General features: G+C 30.8%; 1 protein-coding gene across 4 annotated transcripts in view; it reads right to left on the bottom strand.

The window, feature by feature from the left end:
• Window positions 1-333: 333 nt before the first annotated feature.
• Window positions 334-24,151, bottom strand: part of LOC127720335 (activated CDC42 kinase 1-like) — a 56,319-nt gene continuing 32,501 nt past the window's right edge. For all 4 annotated transcript variants that reach the window (XM_052226905.1, XM_052226906.1, XM_052226904.1 and 1 more), the window contains 11 exons: window positions 23,416-23,610; window positions 20,274-20,423; window positions 18,769-18,954; window positions 17,691-17,782; window positions 13,538-13,664; window positions 10,995-11,141; window positions 8,826-8,920; window positions 7,939-8,033; window positions 6,827-6,923; window positions 5,353-5,441; window positions 334-4,632 (listed from right to left, as the gene is read on the bottom strand). In XM_052226905.1, coding sequence (XP_052082865.1) covers window positions 2,852-4,632; window positions 5,353-5,441; window positions 6,827-6,923; window positions 7,939-8,033; window positions 8,826-8,920; window positions 10,995-11,141; window positions 13,538-13,664; window positions 17,691-17,782; window positions 18,769-18,954; window positions 20,274-20,423; window positions 23,416-23,610 — 3,054 coding nt within the window. In that variant the 3' untranslated portion in view covers window positions 334-2,851. The remainder of the gene's footprint in view (window positions 4,633-5,352; window positions 5,442-6,826; window positions 6,924-7,938; window positions 8,034-8,825; window positions 8,921-10,994; window positions 11,142-13,537; window positions 13,665-17,690; window positions 17,783-18,768; window positions 18,955-20,273; window positions 20,424-23,415; window positions 23,611-24,151) is intronic.

Here is a 24,151-nt window from a genome sequence, read left to right as displayed (position 1 = left end):
CTCAATGATCAAAATTAGTGTTTGTCAAACTGCTATATAACCAATGAAATTTTCCTGATAAAGTGGTTGGTTCAAATTTTTTGAAATTTTAATATTTTTGTCAAAGGGTCAAAGTAAACATTTTGTCAAAATTTTATGAAAATTAAACGAGCCAAATTAATATTAGTCAAGGTGTTGGGTACCACCTTAATCAATATCATAATAATCATAAATATAACTGTTTTTTTCACTTTTATTCCTAGTTAATTAAATATGACTGCATATTTAAATATGAGAAAATAACATATATTTATGAAATCCTTTTAACAAAAGTAGTAATATAAAATATTCAAATTTGAATTTGCTGTGCAATTAAAGAAAAAACTACAATTTTTTCTGTACAACATAAAAACTCAATATAATTTGACAAAGCATAACAATTTATACAAAATTTAACATTATTATAGATATAAAATTTTGATTTCTGGTAAAAGTGTAATTTCTAATACCGTTTTTGCAGATTTGAGCTACCTCAAAACAAAAATCTTGGTTCAAAGGAAACCATGCCCCACTTGCATTATAATTCCTTGTTCAGTGAACTGTGAAATTGGGGTCATAACCTTAAATTGGCATGGTATTTTAAAGTTTCACACATACATAACATGTGTACTCTATAAGTTTCAAGTTGATATGACCACAACCATGACACTTTCATGGTAAACTATCTGGACCAAAAAATTTTACCTGAAAAGAACAGACCAGAAAACATAATGCCCCCTACATTGTAAAAATAATCCATTAGGCATAACAATATGGTTCCTTTGTAATGAAACTTAAGGAGCAAAGAAATTTCTGCTCTAATTAATAGCAAAACTGGCCTTAATAAAGAGTAAACTATCATTATAAAAAGTAGGAGGTGGCTTGTCAGCATTTAACCAATCAGCTGTGATCACATGTATTTTACTTTAAAAATGCATGTACATGTACGATAATAAAAATTTAGTTATTTTCTAGTTTAGTATCTATGTTGAGTTTTACAAATATCTTGTATATATTGAAAATGAGTCAAGAATCCTTGATATAAAATAAAAATTTCAATGAATTGTTATACATGTAAAAGCAATATTCATATATCTTTAGAATTCAAAACCTTTGAGAAACATGAGGAAAAAATTAATATTTTCATAAACAAAATTTGTTAAAAAAAATCCTGTTCAACACCATTAGATATCATAAAACCTGTTACCATAACCTATTTATAAGCATAAAAAGTTTGGCTCTAATGTAAAATGGTGGTTTTCCTGGTGAACTTTAAAAAAAAAGATCATTGGTATTTAATTTTTTTTATACTTCAAAATGAACTCATGAGACTGTGTTTGGAAAATTTGATATTTGGTACAATCATGACAATTTGTAAAGGCAATATAAATCAAAACTTTTTTGTCAGAAAAACATATTTTTTTTTCTAAATTGGAAACAGAAAAATTGAAAAGATAATCTTAACAAAAGAACATCTTAGGTTTCCATTCAATTCCTTACCAGGCACATCCATTTTGGGGTCATAATCTGTTCTGGCCAATCATATCCCTCCTTCCAGCTTTTGGAATTTTTTTAAAATGGAAACAACTCTTCCAACTGTAATATTTTGTGTAACTTTCACACTACCATTTAAGAACTGGTATCTGATTGGAAGAACTTTTTGTAATGAATAATCATGACAGTGGTCATTGAAATGTGACCTTGAATGGGTTTTCATAAAATCTTTGTGCTGGTAGTGAACATGGTGAAGGGAAGGTGAACTAAGATGTTTTTTTTACAAAGATTCAGGGAAAAATTATATTCCCAACATTTTTTATGATGCAAGTTGCAACTACAGCCACTTTCAAAGAATAATTAATGCCCTGGTCCTGCAAAGTTTAACCAAGATACATCAACAGTCTGATTGTTCAGTGTATACTGTAGGACCACCATGACCAAATGACCATCTGCTGCCTGTTCTTTGTTCATTTTCCTGTACATAAATTTTTTCTGTACATACAAATGAGAAGCAATGAAACATTGACTGGTATATATAATGAGAAATGAAGATGTAAATATGCAATGGAAAATGCAGTCAGTTTTGTTGGAAAAAACAAGCCTTGCGATTGAAATATTTGATGCGTCATCATTATGACAAGAATGCCCCATATCTTTAAAAGTCTTTATTTCTTCAAAAGTCTGTCAACAGGAAAGAAACACAAATCCTGTCCTGTTAATTAGTTGTCATAATATAAAAACATACCAAAAATCTGATCAATATCTGCAGGCATAATGTAAAAAAAACAGGACAACTTAGAATTTAGAATTGACAGAAGAATTGACTGATATTTGGAAAAATAATGGATGTTATTTTGAACGAAGAAAGAATTGTTTTGGAAAAATTCATTTAAAAAAGATGAAACTGGCTGGCCATAACTAGAACTTGTTGTCAGACCTTAGTAGTAATTAAACCAGTCATGCAAGAAGAGACAGTTTGAATCAATAATCCTTAAATAAAATACATGTTCTCAAAGCATTTCATTGACTTGATGAAGCGATCAACTGATGTCTGAATCACATTAAAGCATCACAAAAATTACAGAGTATTATCTGTCTTAAAAAAAGTATAAGCTTTAAAAAAGGTTGCCAGACCTTAAGAAATAATTTTTTTATGTAAAAATTTATTGTGTTTATGGTCATAATGATATAATGTTGAAAATTTAAAAAAGAAAAAAGAAAATAAGTTTTCTGGACAGGGAATGTACAAACATATATAATAATAAATAAAGGTGCTCGACAAGCTTTTTTATGAAGCTTATACTTGTAATATCAATAATATTCAAATCCATTTGAATTATACTTGTGACTCCATTGAATATGGGGATTTAACTTCATCCAATAATACTGAACTAGCGAGTTCCAGATTCCAGTTTAATGCGTCTAGCAGTTTTTCACACTTTTCTCTACGTGTTATCCCAAGACGAAATAACTGTTCTGTTTTTAGAAATCTTATTGCACTTTCTGTATCCCACGATGCATGGCACAATGCAGCATGACACTCCTCATCGGTGACCCCGATGACAGAGTTCATAACAGAAAAAACTTTCTCTCTTGGAGACGTAGAAAGGAATTCAACATTTGGAACTTTTCTAGATTTTTGCATATTCAAAGGTGCTGAAGATTTTCTTGATTTTCTATTACTATCTACCGGTTTCATCCAAGATAAATCATCACTAGCAGACGACAATCTACTTCCCGGAAGACTTAAATTTGGAACATTTTGATATTCACTCCCTGTTGAACTTCGGTGGTTATCATTTATTTGTGTTCCATCAACAGAGAATGGTTTTATTTCAGCAGTGTTAGGTTTCTGCTTCCGTTGTTGATTTTCCTCTCGTGGCGCAAGCAGAAAGTAATGAGTATGACTTAGTTGTTTTCCTTCCTGTAAGATAGGATTTATCCGACATTTTTCAGCTTTTTTATGAAAAGTTCCCCTCCCAGAGTCTAAACTACTTGATAAATAATCTCTTGGAGGAAGAGGTGGGGCATCAGGGTCTGTTGGTATTGGCAACGGGGCTGATGCTGCCATGCCAGTATCAACCTCATCATCGTCAAAATCAGAGTCGAATGAATCCCAACTGATATTGTCATCATCCACATTCTGAACAGCGGAAACATTTTTGTTCACTTTAGGTTGAATCTGCTCCTCAAATGGAACTTCATCATATAATGGCGGTGATTTATAATTAAATCCGCTATTATTCTGACTTTCGTCAGGCACTTGGTCATAAAGCGGAAAAGTACTTTTGTTTTCGTCCTTTGATACTGAAAAATTGCTAATAGCATCACTAATCCAATCAAAAGCCTTGTCTGATTTTTTCTGATAGAGAGAAGTCTGTTGCACTTGATTACGTTCTAATGAAGACGTCTCGTATGAGGGATGTGGCTTGACAACATGGACTGTTGAGGAATGAGGTGACTGATTGGACATGTTATTATACAAATGATCCGAATCTTCGTTCGGCGGTAATGAATAATACGATTCACCTTTGTCTGTTAAATGAGTTGATGTTGGAGGTAACAGTTTAACTCCCCTTGGCGGTATAGGTGGCAAGACATCATTAGGTGATGCTTTCAAAGAATCGGACTCAACTGTCTTTTTTGTTTTATCATCTTGAGAATGATTTCGACTATAAACAATCGGTTGTCTTTGTTTTGTTGGACTTTCTGACTGTTGCCTAGGAACAGGATATCCAGCAGAATATGAGCCACGGTAAGGGGAGGTAATATCAAATGGATCATTTTTATTGTCTATCAATGGTTTTTGAAGCTCAAGATTCCCATAATGGGAAGGATTTGAACTTAGCAATGAATCTAACAGACACAGCGAGCTCGGTGCCGTCTGCTTTTTAATTGTTGTATCAATTTTTTCACTATCGTCACTTAAGTCTATCAATGGTTGGTCTTCGATTTGATGCTTTGTTGTTTGAGCAGTAGTAGGATTAGGAATGCTTGTTGCCGCGACGATAGCCGTCGCTCTATGATGAGAAGATTTCCTTTTGACTGGACTATCATCGCGGTCATTCACTAGCTTTGAATAATTAAATAACTTGGATGAGTTGATGGTGAAAGATTCTGAAATTGAAATATAATAGATAAGAACAAATGCTTACAGACAGTGACTTAAAGACTTTGAAATCTAACAGTAGTAAAATGTAAATTAACAAAAATACTGAACTCCAAGGAAATTCAAAATGGAAAGTCCCTTATCAAATGGCAAAGTCAAAAGCTGAAACACATCAAAAGAATGGAAAACAACTGTCATATTTTTGACTTGGTACAGGCATTTCCTTTTGTAGAAAATAGTGGATTAAACCTGGTTTCATAGCTTTTTATATATTTGTAACATGTTTATAAAATCTTAACTAGATTTTCTTGGTACATCATGTGCATGTTTTAAGATGAAAGAATAAATATGCAATTCCACTCCAAATGGAAGGCATGGAAATAAATCTCAAATATAAAAATCACTGTATGTTACAGTGTGAATTTTTTTTTTATCAACAAAAATAAATAATAATAATAATAATAATAATAATAATAATAATAATGATAATGATAATGATAATGATATTGATATTGATATTGATATTGATATTGATATTGATAATGATAATGATAATATGATAATGATAATAATAAAGAATAGAATGCAAGACTTTTATCTAAAAATAATAGTTTCTAGTATTTTATAGATACCTTTGAAAATTTAAAAAAAACAACTTTATCATGTTTATCAAGAAATAATAATACACAATTATATATCAACCCATATCATGCATATTGTGATCTTACTTTTATTTCTGTCAGGAAGATGGGTTGGTTTCAAGTTTTCCGCTGGACCATGAAGATCTGGAGGCTCCATAGGGTTCCTCAAGTAAACTCTTTAATAATTGAAATAAAGATACATGTGCAGAATCTTGTTAAGAGTCCATGGCCAAACGAAATGCATGGTAAACTAAAGTAAAATGATTTCTATCTTACAAAATTTGCAATACTTGGACATTAATGAGGTCTATGATACCTACATATATAGGTTGCCAAGATTTTGTTTTCTAGCACTTTCATCTAGTTTCACAACTACAGTATATATACAATATGATCACTCTTTAATTATTCCTGATGGTGATTTTTCAGGGTGAAATCTAAGTGATTTTGGGTGGTTCACTTTGAAATAAAACTCAGTATTATCGTACTTCCCTGCCATATATTGCCCAGCTTTTAAATTCAGAATTTATGGCATCATGATTTCAGAAGTAAGCAGAACTCATTAGTAACATCATAATGTGTGAATGAAAAGTTTTCAGCGACATCACAATAAGACAACAAAATTTATCAAGTTTACTCTCTTTAGGAGTACCAAGCAAAAAATAGTTAAAGGTAGGGGAAAAAGGACCAGAAATGCTACTAGAAACAGATTATCCGGGATCCTGCATATAAAAAATGATAATACCAGTGAAGCAAAATATTAAATGCATTTTTAACAAATTTTAAGTATGTAAATCAAGACTTTTTTTTACTAACTCCACATCAATCAACCTGTTTTGTTGTAATTGACTCAAACCCAGGAAGATACACCAACCATGATTTTTTTTTATGAATGACTTTCACCTGTTGACCCAGGGTCAATCAGCTTAAATGTAGTCATTGAAAAATTGGTTCTTACTGTGACTTAATAGTATTAGCATAGTAACAAAGGAAATTTACAGGAAAGTGCACGATTAAATCTGTCAATTGATTTTTTAATGGAATCACCCTATATGGTAATGAGACTAAAAATAATGCTGTAAATTTAGAAATTATTGCGAGGTTATTATCAATGCGAATAATGCGACTGTGTGAGTATCGCAATAATAAGAACTTGCATTTTGATATCTGATAAATATATCTGTATGCAGATTTTCCTGACGTCGCAATAATGAATCTCGCTTTTTTGTCCATTCTCCTAAAATCGCAATAATAAATGCACGCAATAATTTCTGAATTTACAGTACTTATCCATCATGAAAAACATTAACACTATAATAAAGATAAGCCAAAAAATAATTACAACTTTAGTACAGAGGATGCTCTAAGGAAGATGAAGCTTCATTTCAGAAGGAAATTTTATAGGCTTCTATAAAGTATGGGTTTTGCTAATTTTTAAAGGCTGTACAGTGACCCTGTAGTTGTTAACATCTTTTTCCTTTGGTGTATGAATAGTTGTCTCATGGGTAATCATACAACATCTCCATATTTCTACATAAATGTGTTTAAATAAAGATCTTACTCATCAATCTCTGTAGGGCTTCCCCACGACTTTCCTCCGGGGTCGCCATGACCAGTGTGTATGAAACTGTTCTTTAATGGTTTACTTATGTCTGTCTCTGAAATTACAAAACATTATTTTTTTGGTTTTAAGATGATTGAAATTCATTTTGTCTCTATATCTCTATCATGTCTATGATCTACCAAATATTGTGTATTTCCTACAGAATTTTTTATGCAATGCAATGCATTCTTGCTTTAGCTTGTCAACGTCTATATGTCTTACATTGGTTTTTAAAACATACATCTAATTGACACACACATGGCGAAATATATTGAAATTTAGTCATTTTTCAACATTTTCTTACCCATCACCATTCAGTTAATACGAAATGTATGAAAAATCAAGGAAGAATATTTCCCAGCAAATACTTTTAAATTAAAAACAATTTTAGAACTTAACTATTCAATAGTTTTGATTCATTTCCATTTATTCTCTGAACCACTTAAGAAAACAGTAGATTTAAGAAGAAGATAATCTTAAGAAGTCCAGAGGCAATCATATTAATTTTGAGTCAAAAGGCAGAAAATATTGCTTTTATTGTGCATTGTAAAATTTAATTAAATATTTTCATTGCATTCAGCATAGAAAAATATTAAACCAATATTTTGAAAAAAAATTCTCTCCCTTTGTCCTTAGTAGTAGATAGACCAACTAGTACTCAAACTGTACCTTTCTTGACAAGTATGGTAATATATTTACTTATATTCAGTGACTAAAACCAATCAAAATATTGAATTTGGTGTTTCGTGAACAGATTCTGTACTCTTGAGTACTGAGTAAAGTTTTAAGACCAAAAGGCCAGATTCCCCTTTTTGCAATCTTAAACCAATCTTTAATTGAATTATCTCCTTTGCTTAGTTCTATGATAACTTTGTTCCCTATAATGCTACTATTTTCACCATAAAATACACTTAAACATTTATAGTACCCAATCAATCGAAATGCACAGCCATACAATACATTCTATACAACAACTATTTCCTTCAGAATTAGACCTGAGAAAATACACAATTTATGTGTTCAATAACACATCAAAATTATTATGTGAAGACTGCCAAAGTGTTACATACGAGCTAACTTTCGCTGAGGATCGACACACTGTCGTGGAAACATGCCTACTTCAAGTGATCGCTTGTTTTGTCCTTTCCACCAATAACAGTCTGGTCTGGAAATAAAATAAGAATTCATTTTTAGTTTCTAACAAAAATGTGTCCATAGTACACGGATGCCCCACTCACACTATCATTTTCTATGTTCAGTGGACCGTTAAATTGGGGTCAAAACTCTAATTTGGCATTGAAATTAGAAAGATCATATCATAGGGAACATGTGTACTAAGTTTCAAGTTAATTGGACTTCAACTTCATCGAAAACTTCCTTGACCAAAAACTTTAACCTGAAGCGGCACAGATGGACGGACAGACAAACAGACTCACAGACCAGAAAACATAATGCCCTTACTACTATCATAGGCGGGGCATAAAAATGAAGACGGAATCAAAATAAATTGAATTATTTCCACCGATACATACTTTTTCAGATAGAGTAAACTACACAAAAACTAACTAAATTGTTCAACATTGTTCAATACATTACCAAGAGTAATAAGAGGGTGTGGATTGGGTTTACAGAATAGAGAATAATGGGCAAAAAAAAAATAAAGAATACAGAATAATGGAGTGCTAAAATATAAAGAATAACTGCAAAAATTAAATAATTAGGTAAAAAAATACTGATTACAGAAAAGATCAATGTCTAGAATACAGTTATCAAGCAATTATAAAATAGCCATTCATTTTAAAGATAAAGAATAATGAGCGAAAAAAATTAAAGAATACAGAAATGAAACTACCATTTGTGAATGTGTGATATCTATAGTTTGTCTGTGAGTAGATCAAATAACATTTAACTAAGGGGAGTAACTCTTTAACACAATGGGAAGTAACTCTTGTCTCACCTGCCATCTAGAATAGTGATATAGTCCCCCTCATCTACTTTCAGTTTTCCATCTTCGCTAAAAGATTGCACGACTTTCACATCTTGTGGTCTTACCTATTGAAATACAAATTCATAAAAAATCATAATGCATGCCATAATTACAAATTGATATGTTAAAGGAATTTTGGTTTAATGGTGAATACAATATATAAAATCCATAGGACACCATGACCGGCTGGCACTATTACATTTCTGTACATGTGTTTAAACAGTGTTCCAGCTAGGCCGTTGAAACAGGGCGGTCCGCCCGCCCTTTCCCGAGTGCCGCCCTGTGCCTTTTTTGCAGTTTCCAGGGCGCCCTGCCTTTTTGAAGATCGATTGTATTTTATTTTGTTCTTTATAAATGTTATGATCCGCCATTACAAAATTTTACCATGCGGCAAGTTTATGATTTTGTTTACGACCCCAAGCTAATCAACGGTTACAACAGGTGTCATAATCTGTTGTTACAGGTAATCCGTTTATCGGATGGGTCATTAATGATCATCAACATTAATTCATTCAAATAGAATTGGTCAGTCGGCATGAAGAAATGTTAATACGACTACACAATTTGCGATGTTTACCGTAGTTTCATGGAGGAAACGTAATTGACAGAAAAACGAAAACCATAATCAACTTGTTAAAAACATCGTTTTACTTGTTTTCCGTAAAACTTTTTAGCAAATTCAGACGTATTTGTCTTTGCCTGCCCTCACTTTTGATACGAAAATAACAAAACCAGCCGCCATGTTAATCATATTTACTTCTTCTATGTACTGTGTATAATCCTCCAAAGAAGGAGCACACCCGAATAAAGAAAGATAACTCTTTTTTATTTTTTCCTAGCATTGAGTTATGTACTTAAGATATTCTAAAATATGTCTACATACTCTGGCTTTATAATTTATGTGTTTAGGCCTTTTGAATTATGGGAAAAGTTAAAGAGGGCGTTTGTAGCAGAGTGCCTTGGTCATCTTTTTCTGTATTCTTTATTTTTAATACAAATTTTCACTGTTCACTATATCCTAACATTGTGCATTTACTGATCACAGCTGCTGTATTGCCTTTAGGCACAGCAGAGACTGAAAGGGTCTCTCCCAGGTATAACTTGTATGACCATAGAAACAGAATAAAGCAGGAAACCCTGCAAAACATACTGCATATAAAGCTATACTGTGACAAGCAATGCCTTGAAAACTTGTGTGACAAGGTGGTTGACAAGTTTTTTCAGCATAAAAGGTAGACAGATAGAGTTTTATCTGGGCTAATCATGTTGTACTTGAATATATATAACCATTGATTCAATGAATAAAGACAATGTTTGATTAATATCTTTATTAAAACATGCCCTTTTCATATAATCATATCACGCCTTAAATGCCCTTTTTCAGGATTGGCACCCTGCCCTTTTGAAATCCTAGCTGGAACACTGTAATAAAGAACCCTAAAATCTGTGCCAAACCCCTAAATTGACATATATTTTAAAATGTTCGCATGATGAAAATGTGTACTAAGTTTCAAGTTGAGGTGACCCAAACTTCATGGTTAGATTCCTTTACCAAAAATATTTTGGGATGGACTAACAGAAGGATAGAGATGGACCAACAGACATACAAACAGTAAAAAATAATACCCCCTACTATCGCAGACTGGGCCTTATAAAATGATGCACAGTGCTATGTATACCAGTAACCAATATGAAATAACTAACCTAGTCTACCAAAAGAAACTGAAATCCATTGTCTGACAAGAGAAAATTTATTTCATTTTGAACCTTTAGCGTATGTATTTGCTTGCACTTTTTTTTGGTAAGTAGTTCGGTCTACTCAACTATAAAAGGTTGTTCTCCCGCCTTTTTCATTTATCGAGATAAATTCACACTTAATAACCATTTCGACAAGTATATTAATAACAATTTGCATGTAGTAACATGATACCAATTTTTCTAACATTTTGTCTTTTATTTTGTAGATGCATGTTACTGTTCATTGAGGAAGTCAACCGTTTTGGACTCTATCGAAATACAATGTCAAATATTATATAATTAAAACTGGTTGGTGTGCCATCTCAATCCTTTATATATTTGTTTGTTATTTATTACAGAGAAATTAGAAGTGAAGTAGAATATAATCATTATTATTCGTACCTCACAGAGAAAATCTTTAAGAGCAGGGAATGTGGGTCTATCCTGTGGCTTGTATGACCAGCATTGTAACATCAACTGGTAAATATCATTTGGACAATGGTTAGGTCGCTGGAGTCGTTTCCCTTCTACATCAATCATATGTAGGATCTATAGAATAGAAAATTTACATAATACTGTAAATTCAGAAATTATTGCGATGTTTTTATTATTGCGAAAAATGCGACAGGGTTATATTCGCAATAATTTAAACTCGCATTTTGACATTTTTTATTTGAATTAAGCAGGATGTTTCTCAATATCGCAAAAATTTAAATCGCAATTTAGTCTAAAATGACAAAATCGCAATAATAAATGCACGCAATAATTTCTGAATTTACAGTAATTATAATTTGAGGCTATTGCATGAATACTGGCAAATTTTGTTTAAGGATGTTCACTACTCTTGTTTCAAAATAACAAGCTTTTTAAAAGACTATTATAAATTGATAGTATGTGAATAAAGGAAACTAAAAAAGGAGAAAAAAATGAAGGGTCCATGTGCTTGTTTTCAAGATATAAGCCAATGAAAATTTAGCGGGAAATGATTCTCTCTAGATTTTTCATACATTTAACATTGGCACTTTTTTCTTTCAAAAACAAAGAAAAAAATAACAAGGACTTTATAAGATTTCAAATATGGCTTTTTGAACTATATGTTATATAATTATGAAAAGAAAAGTAGGGGTTAACGGGCAAAATTTTTAATGGCACTACATGGATAAAACCAGAAGATTCTGAATATCTGGCAAAAATTAAAAAACAAGAGGAGAGAACATCCTTAAGTATTTTTTTATATTGCACAAATTTTGAAGTTTAATTTTTATTCTGCTATGGATAATATTCATCGATATTCATGCAATAATCCCTTTTTAAAGCGCATTTTTGTCATTGATGACATTGATAATTTGAAGCTATTTTTGCACTAGTGCAATATCACAGAATATTGCATGCTATTTTCAAATCTTCGTTACATCCTGTGGAAAATATTATGTTGCTGTACGAGAAAGGATATTTACCTCTTGGTTGACGGTTGCAAAACTTATTGTCATAAGAGATCAAATTCTAAAAAGACTGAAAATATATGCTCCTTCTGTTTGCTTGTGAGTACCAATATTTCTCCACTCTCAATAGTTAAGTTTTAGATTTTTGAAATTCTTGTGAATGATGAAAATTTAAAATTGAACTAAATGTTACTAAAGAAGAGAAATATCATAATCCTTTGCCATAAAACTAAAACCTATATTTTTATGTAGAATCTGTAAAAGAATTTTTTTCCTATTTTTATTATTGACTGTGACAAAAGCTGATCTGTTGAAATTGATCCAGCGTACTTAAAAATCAATATTTAAATCTCTCATTTAGACAATGGTTATATATCTAAAGTTTCAATAGTTCAGAACAAATCAATGAGGGACTGGATGGGGGTCCTTCATTTCTGTATTCTGCAATTTTTTAGTGCATTTTCCTCTATTCTTTATACTATTTGTCCATTATTCTTTATGTTTTAGCACCTCATTATTTTCAATTCCTTATTTTTTTTGGTCCATTTTCTCTATTCTTTGCATTTTTTGCCCATTATTCTCTATTCTGTAAACCCCCATCTACACCCTCAACAGTTTTGTACTTCTGCATTCTTTCATTACAGGATGTTATGTGTTTATCTGTTTACTGTGAATTCAAAATCTAATGAGTGCTAACTTTTTAAAAATCTCTAAAATCTACAACTATGAAAGATTCAAATTTTTTTTTATTTGTAATAGAAACTATTTGCCAAAGAATTAAATCATATTTAATGAATTCAAAATCTAATGAGTGCTTAACTTTTGACAATCTCGAAAATCTACAACTGTCATGACTATGAAAGATTTAAAAAATAAAATTTAATTTGAAATAGAAACTTTTTGCCAAAAAATATTAATGAATTTAAAATCTAATGAGTGCAAACTTTTTGAAAATCACTAAAATCTACAACTATGAAAGATTCAAAAATAAAATTTAATTTGAAATAGAAACTATTTGCCAAAAAAATTAAATCGTATTTAATGAATTCAAAATCTAATGAGTGCAAACTTTTTGAAAATCTAAAATCTACAACTATGAAAGATTTATAAAATAAAATTTAATTTGAAATAGAAACTATTTGCTGAAAAATTAAATCATATTTAATGAATTCAAAATCTAATGAGTGCAAACTTTTTGAAAATCTCTATAATCTAAAAGAATCAATTTGCAAAAAATTTGCAAAAAATTTAAATCATTGAAATGTAAATCTTTTCAATTGCAGGATGAAAGCTCATTATATTTCCGATTTTAATGCAGGTTTCCGTGTTATTTCCATTGATTAGCAATTTTCAATTTGTTTTTTTGTCTGTGATCATTGAAATGCAATTCTTTTTAATAGAAAGATGAAAGCTCATTCTATTTCCGATTTTAAAGCAGGTTTCTATGTCAATACAATTGATGAGCATTTTAATCTGTTTCTTCGTCTGTGGTATTAAGTATACCTGAGAACCATTGTATCCCATCCACGGCTCTGCTCCGTATGTAAACATCTCCCACAAGGTAACGCCAAACATCCAGGTATCGCTGGCGTGAGAAAAAACACGGATCTTTAAACTTTCAGGGGCACACCTAATAAACAATATAAAAATTTCCTATAATCTTCATAAATTATTATTTCATAACATTAATAATACCAATTTAACTGCCCCAGATGCTTATTTCTACAATAAATGTCTCTTGATCAGAGATACTCATCTAAAATATTTTAAAATCCAAAACTTATACACCAAAAAGACAAAAAGTATAGCCAAAGCCAGGCTAGGAATCAAGAGTTTTACATGAGGGAGATATATTCCTTAATTTTAAATAATTTTCAAAATTTTGTAACAGCAAATTTTATGTTAAAATGATATTTCAATATCATTTAACCTATGGATACTTTATAAGTGAAATAAATTTTCAGAAAGTATTTAAAACAACATGTTTAAAGGGAGACAATTCATACATTTTTGTTTTCAGCTTTACACATTAGGTGATTTAGTTTAAAATCAATGAATTTCCAAAGGAAAATCTGGTCAGTGTAGGTAATTCACTCTGACTGTATCTTGGTATATTCCACTGGTAATACGGTGAATCATTTATTTGTGTTATTACCAACTTTCGTCGATTGAGGAAAAATTGTATTTTTGTGGATATTTGATTTCCTGGTTTATGCCAAAGTCTGCATAGCAGCCTATAGACATTTTGTACATTGTTGAACATTTAAATTTGTGGTTTCCTTCTACCCACAAAATCCACGAAAAATCTGTATCCCACAAATAACATTGAATCCACCGTATGACATTGTTGTTTGTATCCTTCAATTATTGAAATTGCACTACATGTATTATACAACCAGAATGATTTTATTGACAATTGTTTTCTTGAATGCATAATTTTGTCCTATCAACAATCTATTCTTGCGATTGATGGATAATCAACACAAATACGACTTTTAATTGTTAACAACATTTTTTTTTAAAGTTCATAGTTCATTTAAATTCAAAGTTAAGCACCTCCACATCTTAAAAACATAGAGAAAAATAAATAATTTTGTTATCTTTTTTTTTTATACAACCCTCTCAATGTACTGTAAAATTGAGAAATTTTTTGCAATGCTTTTATTATTGCAAAAATTGTGTCACAAAAATAAAACCTTCCATTTAAAATTTTGATAGCATGATTTGTATGTAGAATTTCCTGAAAACGCAATAATTCAACTGGCATTTTTATCGATTATCCAACAACCTCAATAATAAATGAACACAATAATTTCTTAATTTACAGTATTCAAATATATAGAATGCACTGTATACTACAACAAAATGGGAAATAACTCAATATGCTGCATACAAATGCATTGAAATGTAATATATCATAGTCCAAGTATCATATAGGAACAAGTTGTATGTATATAAAGAATCAATACTCAGTCTATCATTTACATAATTTACAAAGGGTGCCAAAACAAGTGGAGCAGGATCTGCCTACCCTTCAGGAGCCCCCAAGATTACCCCCATTTGTTGCTCAGTCTGTAGGTGGCTTTTCATTCTATGCCATGGCATTGTCAGATCATTTTCAACTTAGGGCTATTCCATTAAAATGTATGTGGGAGGGTAGGAAGGGAAGTTTAATTATTGAATGTGGGTCATGGGTCTTTTTTCAGTATGCGTCTATTACCATTATGCAAAATTATCTAAAAAATGGTTCTTGGTTGTAGGGATATTTTAAAAGTCCCTTCCTACCCTCCCACATACATTTTAATGGAATAGCCCTTATGAGTTTGAATAACCCTTTGGTATATTTCTCCTCTCTTTTATATCTATACAATTAATGATTAATTGTTAAATTAAAATGAAGCACAATCAGTTATTAATGATCCATGACCATATGTAAAAGAATCAAAATATTTTGACAGGCTGTACTTTTATTATCCCATAAAATTAATATTGGATGCATACATAATGACAAGCAGATGAACTGAAAAAAAAATCCAAATTTTTGCCAAATACTTTAAGGAAGATGTCAAAATAATGTAAAAATGTGTTTGGGTGTCTTAACTTACCAAATTGGATGACTTCAAATAAATAACATTTAAATAATACACATCAAAATCAGCTGGTCACTTTAAAGATATAAATTTTATTCATGTCAAATTTTTGCCAATAAATATGATAATTTTCTGAAATTCATCAAATATATAACTGAAAAATCGTAAGGGTTCCACGGAACCCAGTGTCTCGCCTACTTTTTCTGTTAATCGCAGGCTCAACAAAAATGAGGAAGTAAATCAATAAAAATATTCCTCTTGATACTATCTTTTGATTGTAAGAAGCTTCTGTCGAAGTTTGGTAAAAATCCAGGATAATTTATGATTCTAATAAATGTTTAAAAACTTTAACTGCAGACTGAATGTAATGTTAACTGGAAGAAAACAAAATTTCCTTCTAGATACTAGCATTTGATCATAAACAAGCTTCTGTCCAAGTTTGGTACAAATCCAAAATAGTATAAAAAAGTTATTAAAATTCTAAAAACTTTAACCACAGAGTGAATGTGTTGTTTCCTGGCAGAAAATCTAAGTCCATTTAAAAGTAAAATACGGAAAAAATGGATTTATTTTTTTACAAAATTTCATTCTAGATACTAGCTTTTGATCATAAACAAGCTTCTGTCCAAGTTTGATACAAATCCAAAATAGTATAAGAAAGTTATTAAAATTTTAAAAATATTTAACCACAGAGTGAATGTGTTGTTTCCTGGCAGAAAATCTAAGTCCATTTAAAAGTAAAATAAGGAAAAAATGGATTTATTTTTTTACAAAATTTACTTCTGGATACTATCTTATGATCATAAACAAGCTTCTGTCCAAGTTTGGTACAAACCCAGGATAGTTTAAGAAAGTTATTAAAATTTTAAAAACTTTAACCACAGAGTGAATGTAATATTTCCCGGCAGAAAAACTAAGTCCATTTATAAGTAAAATACGTAAAAAATGATATTTTATTTTTACAAAATTTACTTCTGGATACTATCTTATGATCATAAACAAGCTTCTGTCCAAGTTTGGTAGAAATCCAGGATAGTTTAAGAAAGTTATTAAAATTTCAAAAACTTTAACCACAGAGTGAATATTTGTGGACGCCGCCGCCGACGGAATGTAGGATCGCTATGTCTCGCTTTTTCGACTAAAGTCGAAGGCTCGACAAAAATATTAAAAATACAAAATTCAACATTCTGATCTTTTTTTTTTTTTAATTGTTGGTTTGAAATTAAACATGGAAATTACATGAAAATTATATATGAAATTAAATGTCTAAATTTGATATGCAAATGAGATTACCTCTCCAGTGTAGACATAAGGCAAAATATAAAAAAAAATTAGGACCTCAGGTCCTCTCTCATCTACTCAAAACCTGACTCAAAGACTATTTTTGATTTTTGAAATAATCTAAGTGCAAGAATTACTGCAATTTCAGAAATTTTTGTGTGCATTTATCATTGGAATTGTTGAACAGTGCTGGTACCTTAATGCTATCCAGATAGATAATGCAATATGTATATAAATTTAAAATATTAGTTATTATTGTTGCGAAACCTATACGTAGCAATTTTCATTATAATAAAACATCGTAAAATATTCCGGCATTTGCAGTCATAATTTATCATAAAAATATCACGATATTTATAAAGAATTTCCAGAATAAATTGAATGGGGGATCAAAAGGCACTTTTATCAATATTTGATGGGTGGTGGTTATTTTACATAAATAGCCTTAACAGTTACATGAAATAATCAATTAAAATTTTATTCATGGCAGGGTTAAATAAAAAGTGCCTTCTGACCCCCCCCCCCCCCTTACATTTATTTATTTCTGGAATAGCCCTAACAGACAACAAATTATAAAGAGTAGTTTCATTTTTTGTTGGAAAATAACAAAAATATCTCCTAGCCTCATCTGATATTTAGAAAATGTAGACATAAGGCAAAATATATAAAAAAAAAAAAGTACCTCCTAGTCTCATCTGAAATTTAGAAAACTGGCCTTAGGATTAACAAAAATTTTTATATGGCCTAACAATATTGTATTCTTAATTTCAAACTTGTAGATTTACCATGCAAATGGAATTTTCTTTTGATCTGACATGACATAATGGTCTTCTTGGTTTGGTAAAGCCCTCATCAATCCAAAATCTCCTATTTTGACCTGGAAGTAAATAAATATATTCAATAACCTTAGTTATATCAATAAACTTTTTTGAGGTATATTTACCACATACATTTAGGATGTCCGCTGATCTTACTTTTGACATTTTGTCAGATATTCGGATCCTCTGGTTTTATCCATGTTGTGCTATTAAAAATTTTCCATGGTAACCCCTACTTTTCTTTTGTAATTTTATTACATATAGTTTAAAAAAAGCCATTTTTAAAAATCTTATAAAATCCTTGTTATTTTTTCATAGTTTGGAAAGAAAAAAGGGGCCAATGTTCAATCATAAAAAATCTAGAGAATCATTTCCTGCCAAATTTTCAATGGTTTATTTCTCTAAAACATCTGGTACCTTAATGTTGTCAAGATAGGTAAATCCCCAAGCTTATTCTGAAAAATTAACTGACAATTTTTCATTTACTAGACTTTCAGATGTTAAAGAAGTAATCTTAGAGCAGCAGAATATAACTTCATATTTATTCAGGTTATGTCACATATAAGTATTTTTCAAGCTTAGGGATGTTTGCTCCTTTTGTTTTTGAATTTTTGCCAGATATTCGGAATCCTCTGGTTTTATCCATGTAGTGCCATTAAAAAATTTTGCCCACTAACCCCTACTTTTCTTTTCATAATTTGAATAAATATAGTTTATAATGCCATCTTTGAAAATCTTTTAAATCCTTATTTTTTCTTACTTTAAGACAGAAAAAAGATGCCAATGTTAAATGTATGAAAAATCTAGAGAGAATCATTTCCTGCCAAATTTTCAATGGCTTATATCTCGAAAACAAGCACACGGACCCTTCATTTTTATCTGCTTTTTTAGTCCCTTTATTTATAAACTATCAATTTATAACAGTCTTTTAAAAAGCTTATTATTTTGAAACAGAGTAGCGAACATCCTTAAATAATACTTAATTCAAAACATGTCTGTAAGCCATTTCATGGTGATTGACAAACTTAGTCCAATAGGTACTCACCTTATCTGGAGGGGATAATAAAACATTCCTGCAAGCCAGATCTCGGTGTATGAAACGTTTGGATTCCAGATAACTCATCCCTGTTGCTATCTGTATGGCATAATCACACAGACAGGATAACAGTATCTTCTCTTGTTCCTGGTGTAGTTTTTCTAACATAGAGCCTAGGGGAGCTAACTCTGTTACCTATAAGGATAAAAAAAGTTTATGAATTAAGTAATCTAAATATTAAACTGAATTTGTATGATATTGTGAAAATTTTAATCTAAAGACAACATGAAAGTTGTCATGGAAAAATAATAACTAGGAGAGATATTGTATTTCCAATGGGGAAATGTCTGTTTTTTGTCTATTATAAAGCGAAGGGGAGCAAACTCTGTTACCTACAGGAATAAAAAATCAAAATTACAACAAACATAAAATAACTGAGATCGTGCTTAAGGCTGTTCATCTTAACATACATGGTTATGTAAAAAGCTTTTTGAAAATGTGACATGATGAAATATAGCATAGGGGTGACTGATATCTATGACATTACGTCAAACCAATGGCAGGTTTGATAAAGATTTTGTAACTGTGACCGATATCTATGACATGACGTCATTCCAATATAGAGTTTGCTAAATGTAACTGTGACTGATGTCTATGACGTTATGTCATACAGATTACAGGTTTAATAAAGCGTTTGATATCAATATCATTGCAGATGGCAGATACAGCACCATTGCCATTGATTGCATTTTACATGCAATTAACTTTAAAAAGATAAAAGTAAACCAACACCCATCTATGGTAGTCGTATGGTACATTGTAGGATAGCAAAAGTGGATACCTAGCTGTATGCGGCGGTTTTCTATCGCATAGTCAGTATACAAAAAGATTAAAAAAATAACAACACTATAGCTGTCACTAAGTTGCGGTATCTTTTATTGTGTCTACTTGTTTCGCCACAGAGTGGTGTCATGTGGACAATTACATACTGTTATAGATTACTGAAGTACAACAACTGAGGTTTACTTCGCGGTTGACCGAAAATGGTAGATATGTGGTAAAAACCTGAACGTCCCGTGACTGGGACTGTATTGTAATAAATATGAAATGTAAAGAAATTAATAAAACGTTATACAATAGATATAAAATTGAATATGAAAATAAATATAAACATAAAAATAAAAATAAAATTGCAGATAAATTGTATAGTAATTGTCCATATTTAGTGGATTCGTCTTTGAATCTTTATGTATACAATTTACTTATATTTACTACTACTGTGGATTCATTATCATTCCTGAGATAATCGGTTTTCATGGATTCAGTGAGTACAGGTGAACCACAAATTTAAATGTCCAACTAATAACAAATCATTTATAAGCTTGTGTGCAGACTTTGGTAAAACCACAAAATCAAATATCCACAAAAATGGAAGTTTTTCTCAATCCCTGTAAATTTATTCCGACAAATATTAATGAATCCACAGTCAGCTTAAAATAAAAATCTGTACATACCATCATAAGAGGAGTTGATAATACAATCCCATACAGTCTAATCAAGTTAGGATGAGATAATGTGTGCATGGCATTAACTTCCTTTACAAAGTCTTCAAAAGCACCTGGTAGTGCCAACACATCTTTTCTTAGAATTTTCACAGCTACTATCTAGAAAAAAAAATCAAAAAATTTCTATTAGGTATCCATTTCCTACCTAAAAAAATAAACAATTTTCTATGAAAATGACTTTCAGGAAAATTAGAAGACTTGTAGAACTCTCTTCACAAAATCAATTTCTTTGAAGGATTTGAACTGTTTTTATTCTTTCAATTTTTTCTTATATTGGAACATTGTCAAAGATAAAGCTAGTACATTTTGGTTTGCTTTATTACCAAACAAGAAAAAAAGAATAGGACACCATGTGCTGTACACTCTATCATATATCCATGTTTAGTGAACCATAAAATATTGGTCAAAAAAATTAAAGTTAATTTGGCATAAAAAGTTTACATCATAAGTATATAATGAACATGTGTACTAAGTTTCAATCAGGGATGGGGTCAATTACTTTAAAAAGTAATTGATTGAATTACAATTACTTTGCTAATTTAATGTAATCAATTACATTACAATTACACCTAAATTCAGATGTAATCGATTACATTAGATTACTTTTCTTTAAAGTACATTACGATTACTTGTAATCAGAAAATGCTTGATTACTGATTACATGTGATTACTCTGCAAAATGTAATCGATTACAGCTGATTACGATTACTGATTACGATTACCCCATGCCTGGTTTCAAGTTGATGTTAGTACAACTTAAGGTACACTTACTTAAATCAAAACTTTAATCTGACCAGCAACTGTTAAATCTGGATCAAAACCCAAATTTGGCATGTATACTATTTTTTTTTAATTCACATCGTAATGGACATGTGGCCTAAGATTTATGTTGATATATAAGTACATCTTCATGGTGAATTACAAATATACCTATAACCAAAACTGTAACCTGTGATGATATTGACACAGATGCACGGAAATGCACCCCTGCCTAAAATGATTTTGCAAAAATCATTATTTTTACTTTTTACGACCATTTTGATTTTTGATAACAGTCCACATACCTTAATGCAAACGAGGAAAGACAAGTTTTTTCTAAATACCATAATCAACATTGGGATTATTTTTCATTTTGAGAGTGGAAGAAATATGTTTACTTTAGGTAGCTGGGGTGTCTAAATGTTCGACGATAAGAGTTTTCTAAAACTTCTGTAAGACTTTTTTCTGAGTCAATGTACTTTTTTCACAGACCTTGTTTTTTCGTTAAAATACATTGAAATTAACAATATTTTAATTATTTTATATTGTTTATATAGGGGAAACTTTTCCTTATCGAGGAAGCATTAAGCGATAGAATTGGCTAAAATTCGATGAAAGAATTACTTCTTATAAATACTTCTGAAATATCAAATAACAATAACGGGTCACAGGCCTTATTACTTGAAAAATCAAAAAAACACAAATTGTCATATCAAATTCAGTATAAATATCTCCCTTTGATTCTAAACTGATTTTTTCTGAAAAATTTAAATATACTTTAAGATACTTAATTTTTTGATAGTTTAATGTCTAAATTTCAAGTTTTAAGTATTTTGTTGTATATTGAATGAGAAACTTGGTGAAATATTTTTAAAACAAAAAGTATTTTTGCAACTTCAACCCTGTAGGGATCCTCAGAAAAAGACACCCTATCTACCTTAAATGGATTGTTTCTCCTAAATATGATCATAGATGTATACAGTAACATTAGATTTACAAATTAGCTTCTTTAAAGTCATATCCTACACACATATGTTGTTAATATTTTACACAGATTAAAATTTCATATTTTAAGTAGATCTTTATGAATGAAAAAATTCTCTTAGTTATTAATCTAATTGGTCTATAAACAGTTCAGAACATTAAACGCTGGCATTAAATCAATTATAAAAATGCTGATATATACCAATTATCAGATTTCGTTTTGTTACTGCAAAATATCAGCTGACAGCCACAATGAGATATAAGAATAAGAATATGTGGTATGGTTGCCAAAATTCCCAAATGAGGTAGAAGTTAGCAACAATATTTCCATGTAAGGCCTTCAAAAACGAGCAAAACCCATACTGCATAGTAAGCTATAAAAGGCTCTGAAATGAAGCTTTTTTTGTAGTGAGCCCAGGCTATCATATGGTATATTTTGTTGGGAATCAGAAAATGAATTTATCTGATTATATTTGTATGTTTTTCATGACAGAAATTTATGTTTTTATTTTGTTCACCAGTAATCCAGGAGTACTTGATAAGTTTAGTTAAAAACATTTTGACATCGGTGATAAGTCGAGGTCAAAGTAATGAAGGATTGGTCAAGATCAACATTGTTTTCATTACAAAGCTGTGACATGCAAATTTTTGAAGAACTACACAGAAGTGATACAGGTAAAGGGAAAATTGTTATTTTCTATTTGTTTGTTTATGAAATTATAAAGAATGTGATTTATCATCGACTTTTCTTCTTAATGAGCAAAGTTACTGGTGCCACTAGCAGTGCAGGATCTGCTCATCCTTTCTGATCATCTGAATTCACTACCCATTTTTGTTGGGTTGGATTTGCTAATCATAAGTTTTCTGTGAAGCTTTAAGTGTTTTATAAACTGTTGTTGTAATTTGTCTTTTTTAGGAGGGGGAGGGGGGCATGGTGTATTTTGTCTTTCTATGACTTATATCTATGATCTTCGATTGACCCCTTGATACCTTATAACATTAATTTCTTTTACATAAATATTCTGTTACCATGGTCATGGTTACTGTTAATTCAAATGTTTCCTCTTTGGTGTCCATTTGATTTGATACTTATGATTGATTGATTAATTGTTGGTCTTTAGCACAACTTTAAGAACTCTTGCCGACTAGTTTTAGTAGTGGAGGATCCCCAGAGTACACGGAGACAGCCATTGACTTTTGGCAGGAAAATTGGCAATCCTAGTCAATTAAGACTGGAGTCAAACACACCTTGTCAAGACTGGGGTTTGAACTCACAACCTCAGTGTTGACTGCAGGTAAATGATCTTTTATTTTGATTTGAATGGATATCTTATCTCATGTTGTATACCTTTTTCCCTGTTAGTGTGGTCCATTCTGCTTTACGGACAACTCCAAATGAACCATTTCCCAGTTTTTCTTGCAGAAACAACGATTTCTCACTGATCAGGCATGTCAACACTTGGTCTTGGTTGCCCTTAGCAACAGGAGAATTAATTTTCTTTCCATCAGATTTATCAGTAGTTGTTTTTCCTCCAGGAAGGATCTGAAATGTTTAAATATTTTCCATTTATAAATTAGAATTAAAATCAAATCCCTATCTAAGGTAAATGTTTAACCCCATCACACTCTGTATGTGCCTGTTCCAAGTCAAGAGCCTGTAATTCAGTGGTCGTCCTTTTGTTGTTGTTTATTAAATTTGTTTTTCATTTATTTTACAAAAATCAGGCAGTTTGTTTTCTTGTTTGAAATGTTTAACATTTGGCAGTTAGTTTTCTTGTTTGAATTGTTTAACATTTGGCAGTTAGTTTTCTTGTTTAAATTGTTTAACATTTGGCAGTTTTGGGCTTTTTATAGCTTGCTGTGTGGTTTGGGTTTTGCTCATTGTTGAAGGCCGTTTGGTGACCTATAGTTGACAACTTGTATTGTCATTTGGTCTCGGGTAAGGAGTTGTTTCTTTGACAATCGTACCACATCTTCTTTTCTAAATTATCTATTCTGAAGAGTAACCAATGATATATATGAGTTATAAAATTGAGAAAGGAAATGGGGAATGTGTCAAAGAGACAATAACCCGACCAAAGAGC

This window comes from Mytilus californianus, unplaced genomic scaffold, assembly GCF_021869535.1.
Source record: "Mytilus californianus isolate M0D057914Y unplaced genomic scaffold, xbMytCali1.0.p SCAF_11, whole genome shotgun sequence".
NCBI classification, from domain to species: domain Eukaryota; kingdom Metazoa; phylum Mollusca; class Bivalvia; order Mytilida; family Mytilidae; genus Mytilus; species Mytilus californianus.
Note: the sequence above shows the minus strand (reverse complement) of the source record. Positions and strands in the feature narration are given on the sequence as shown.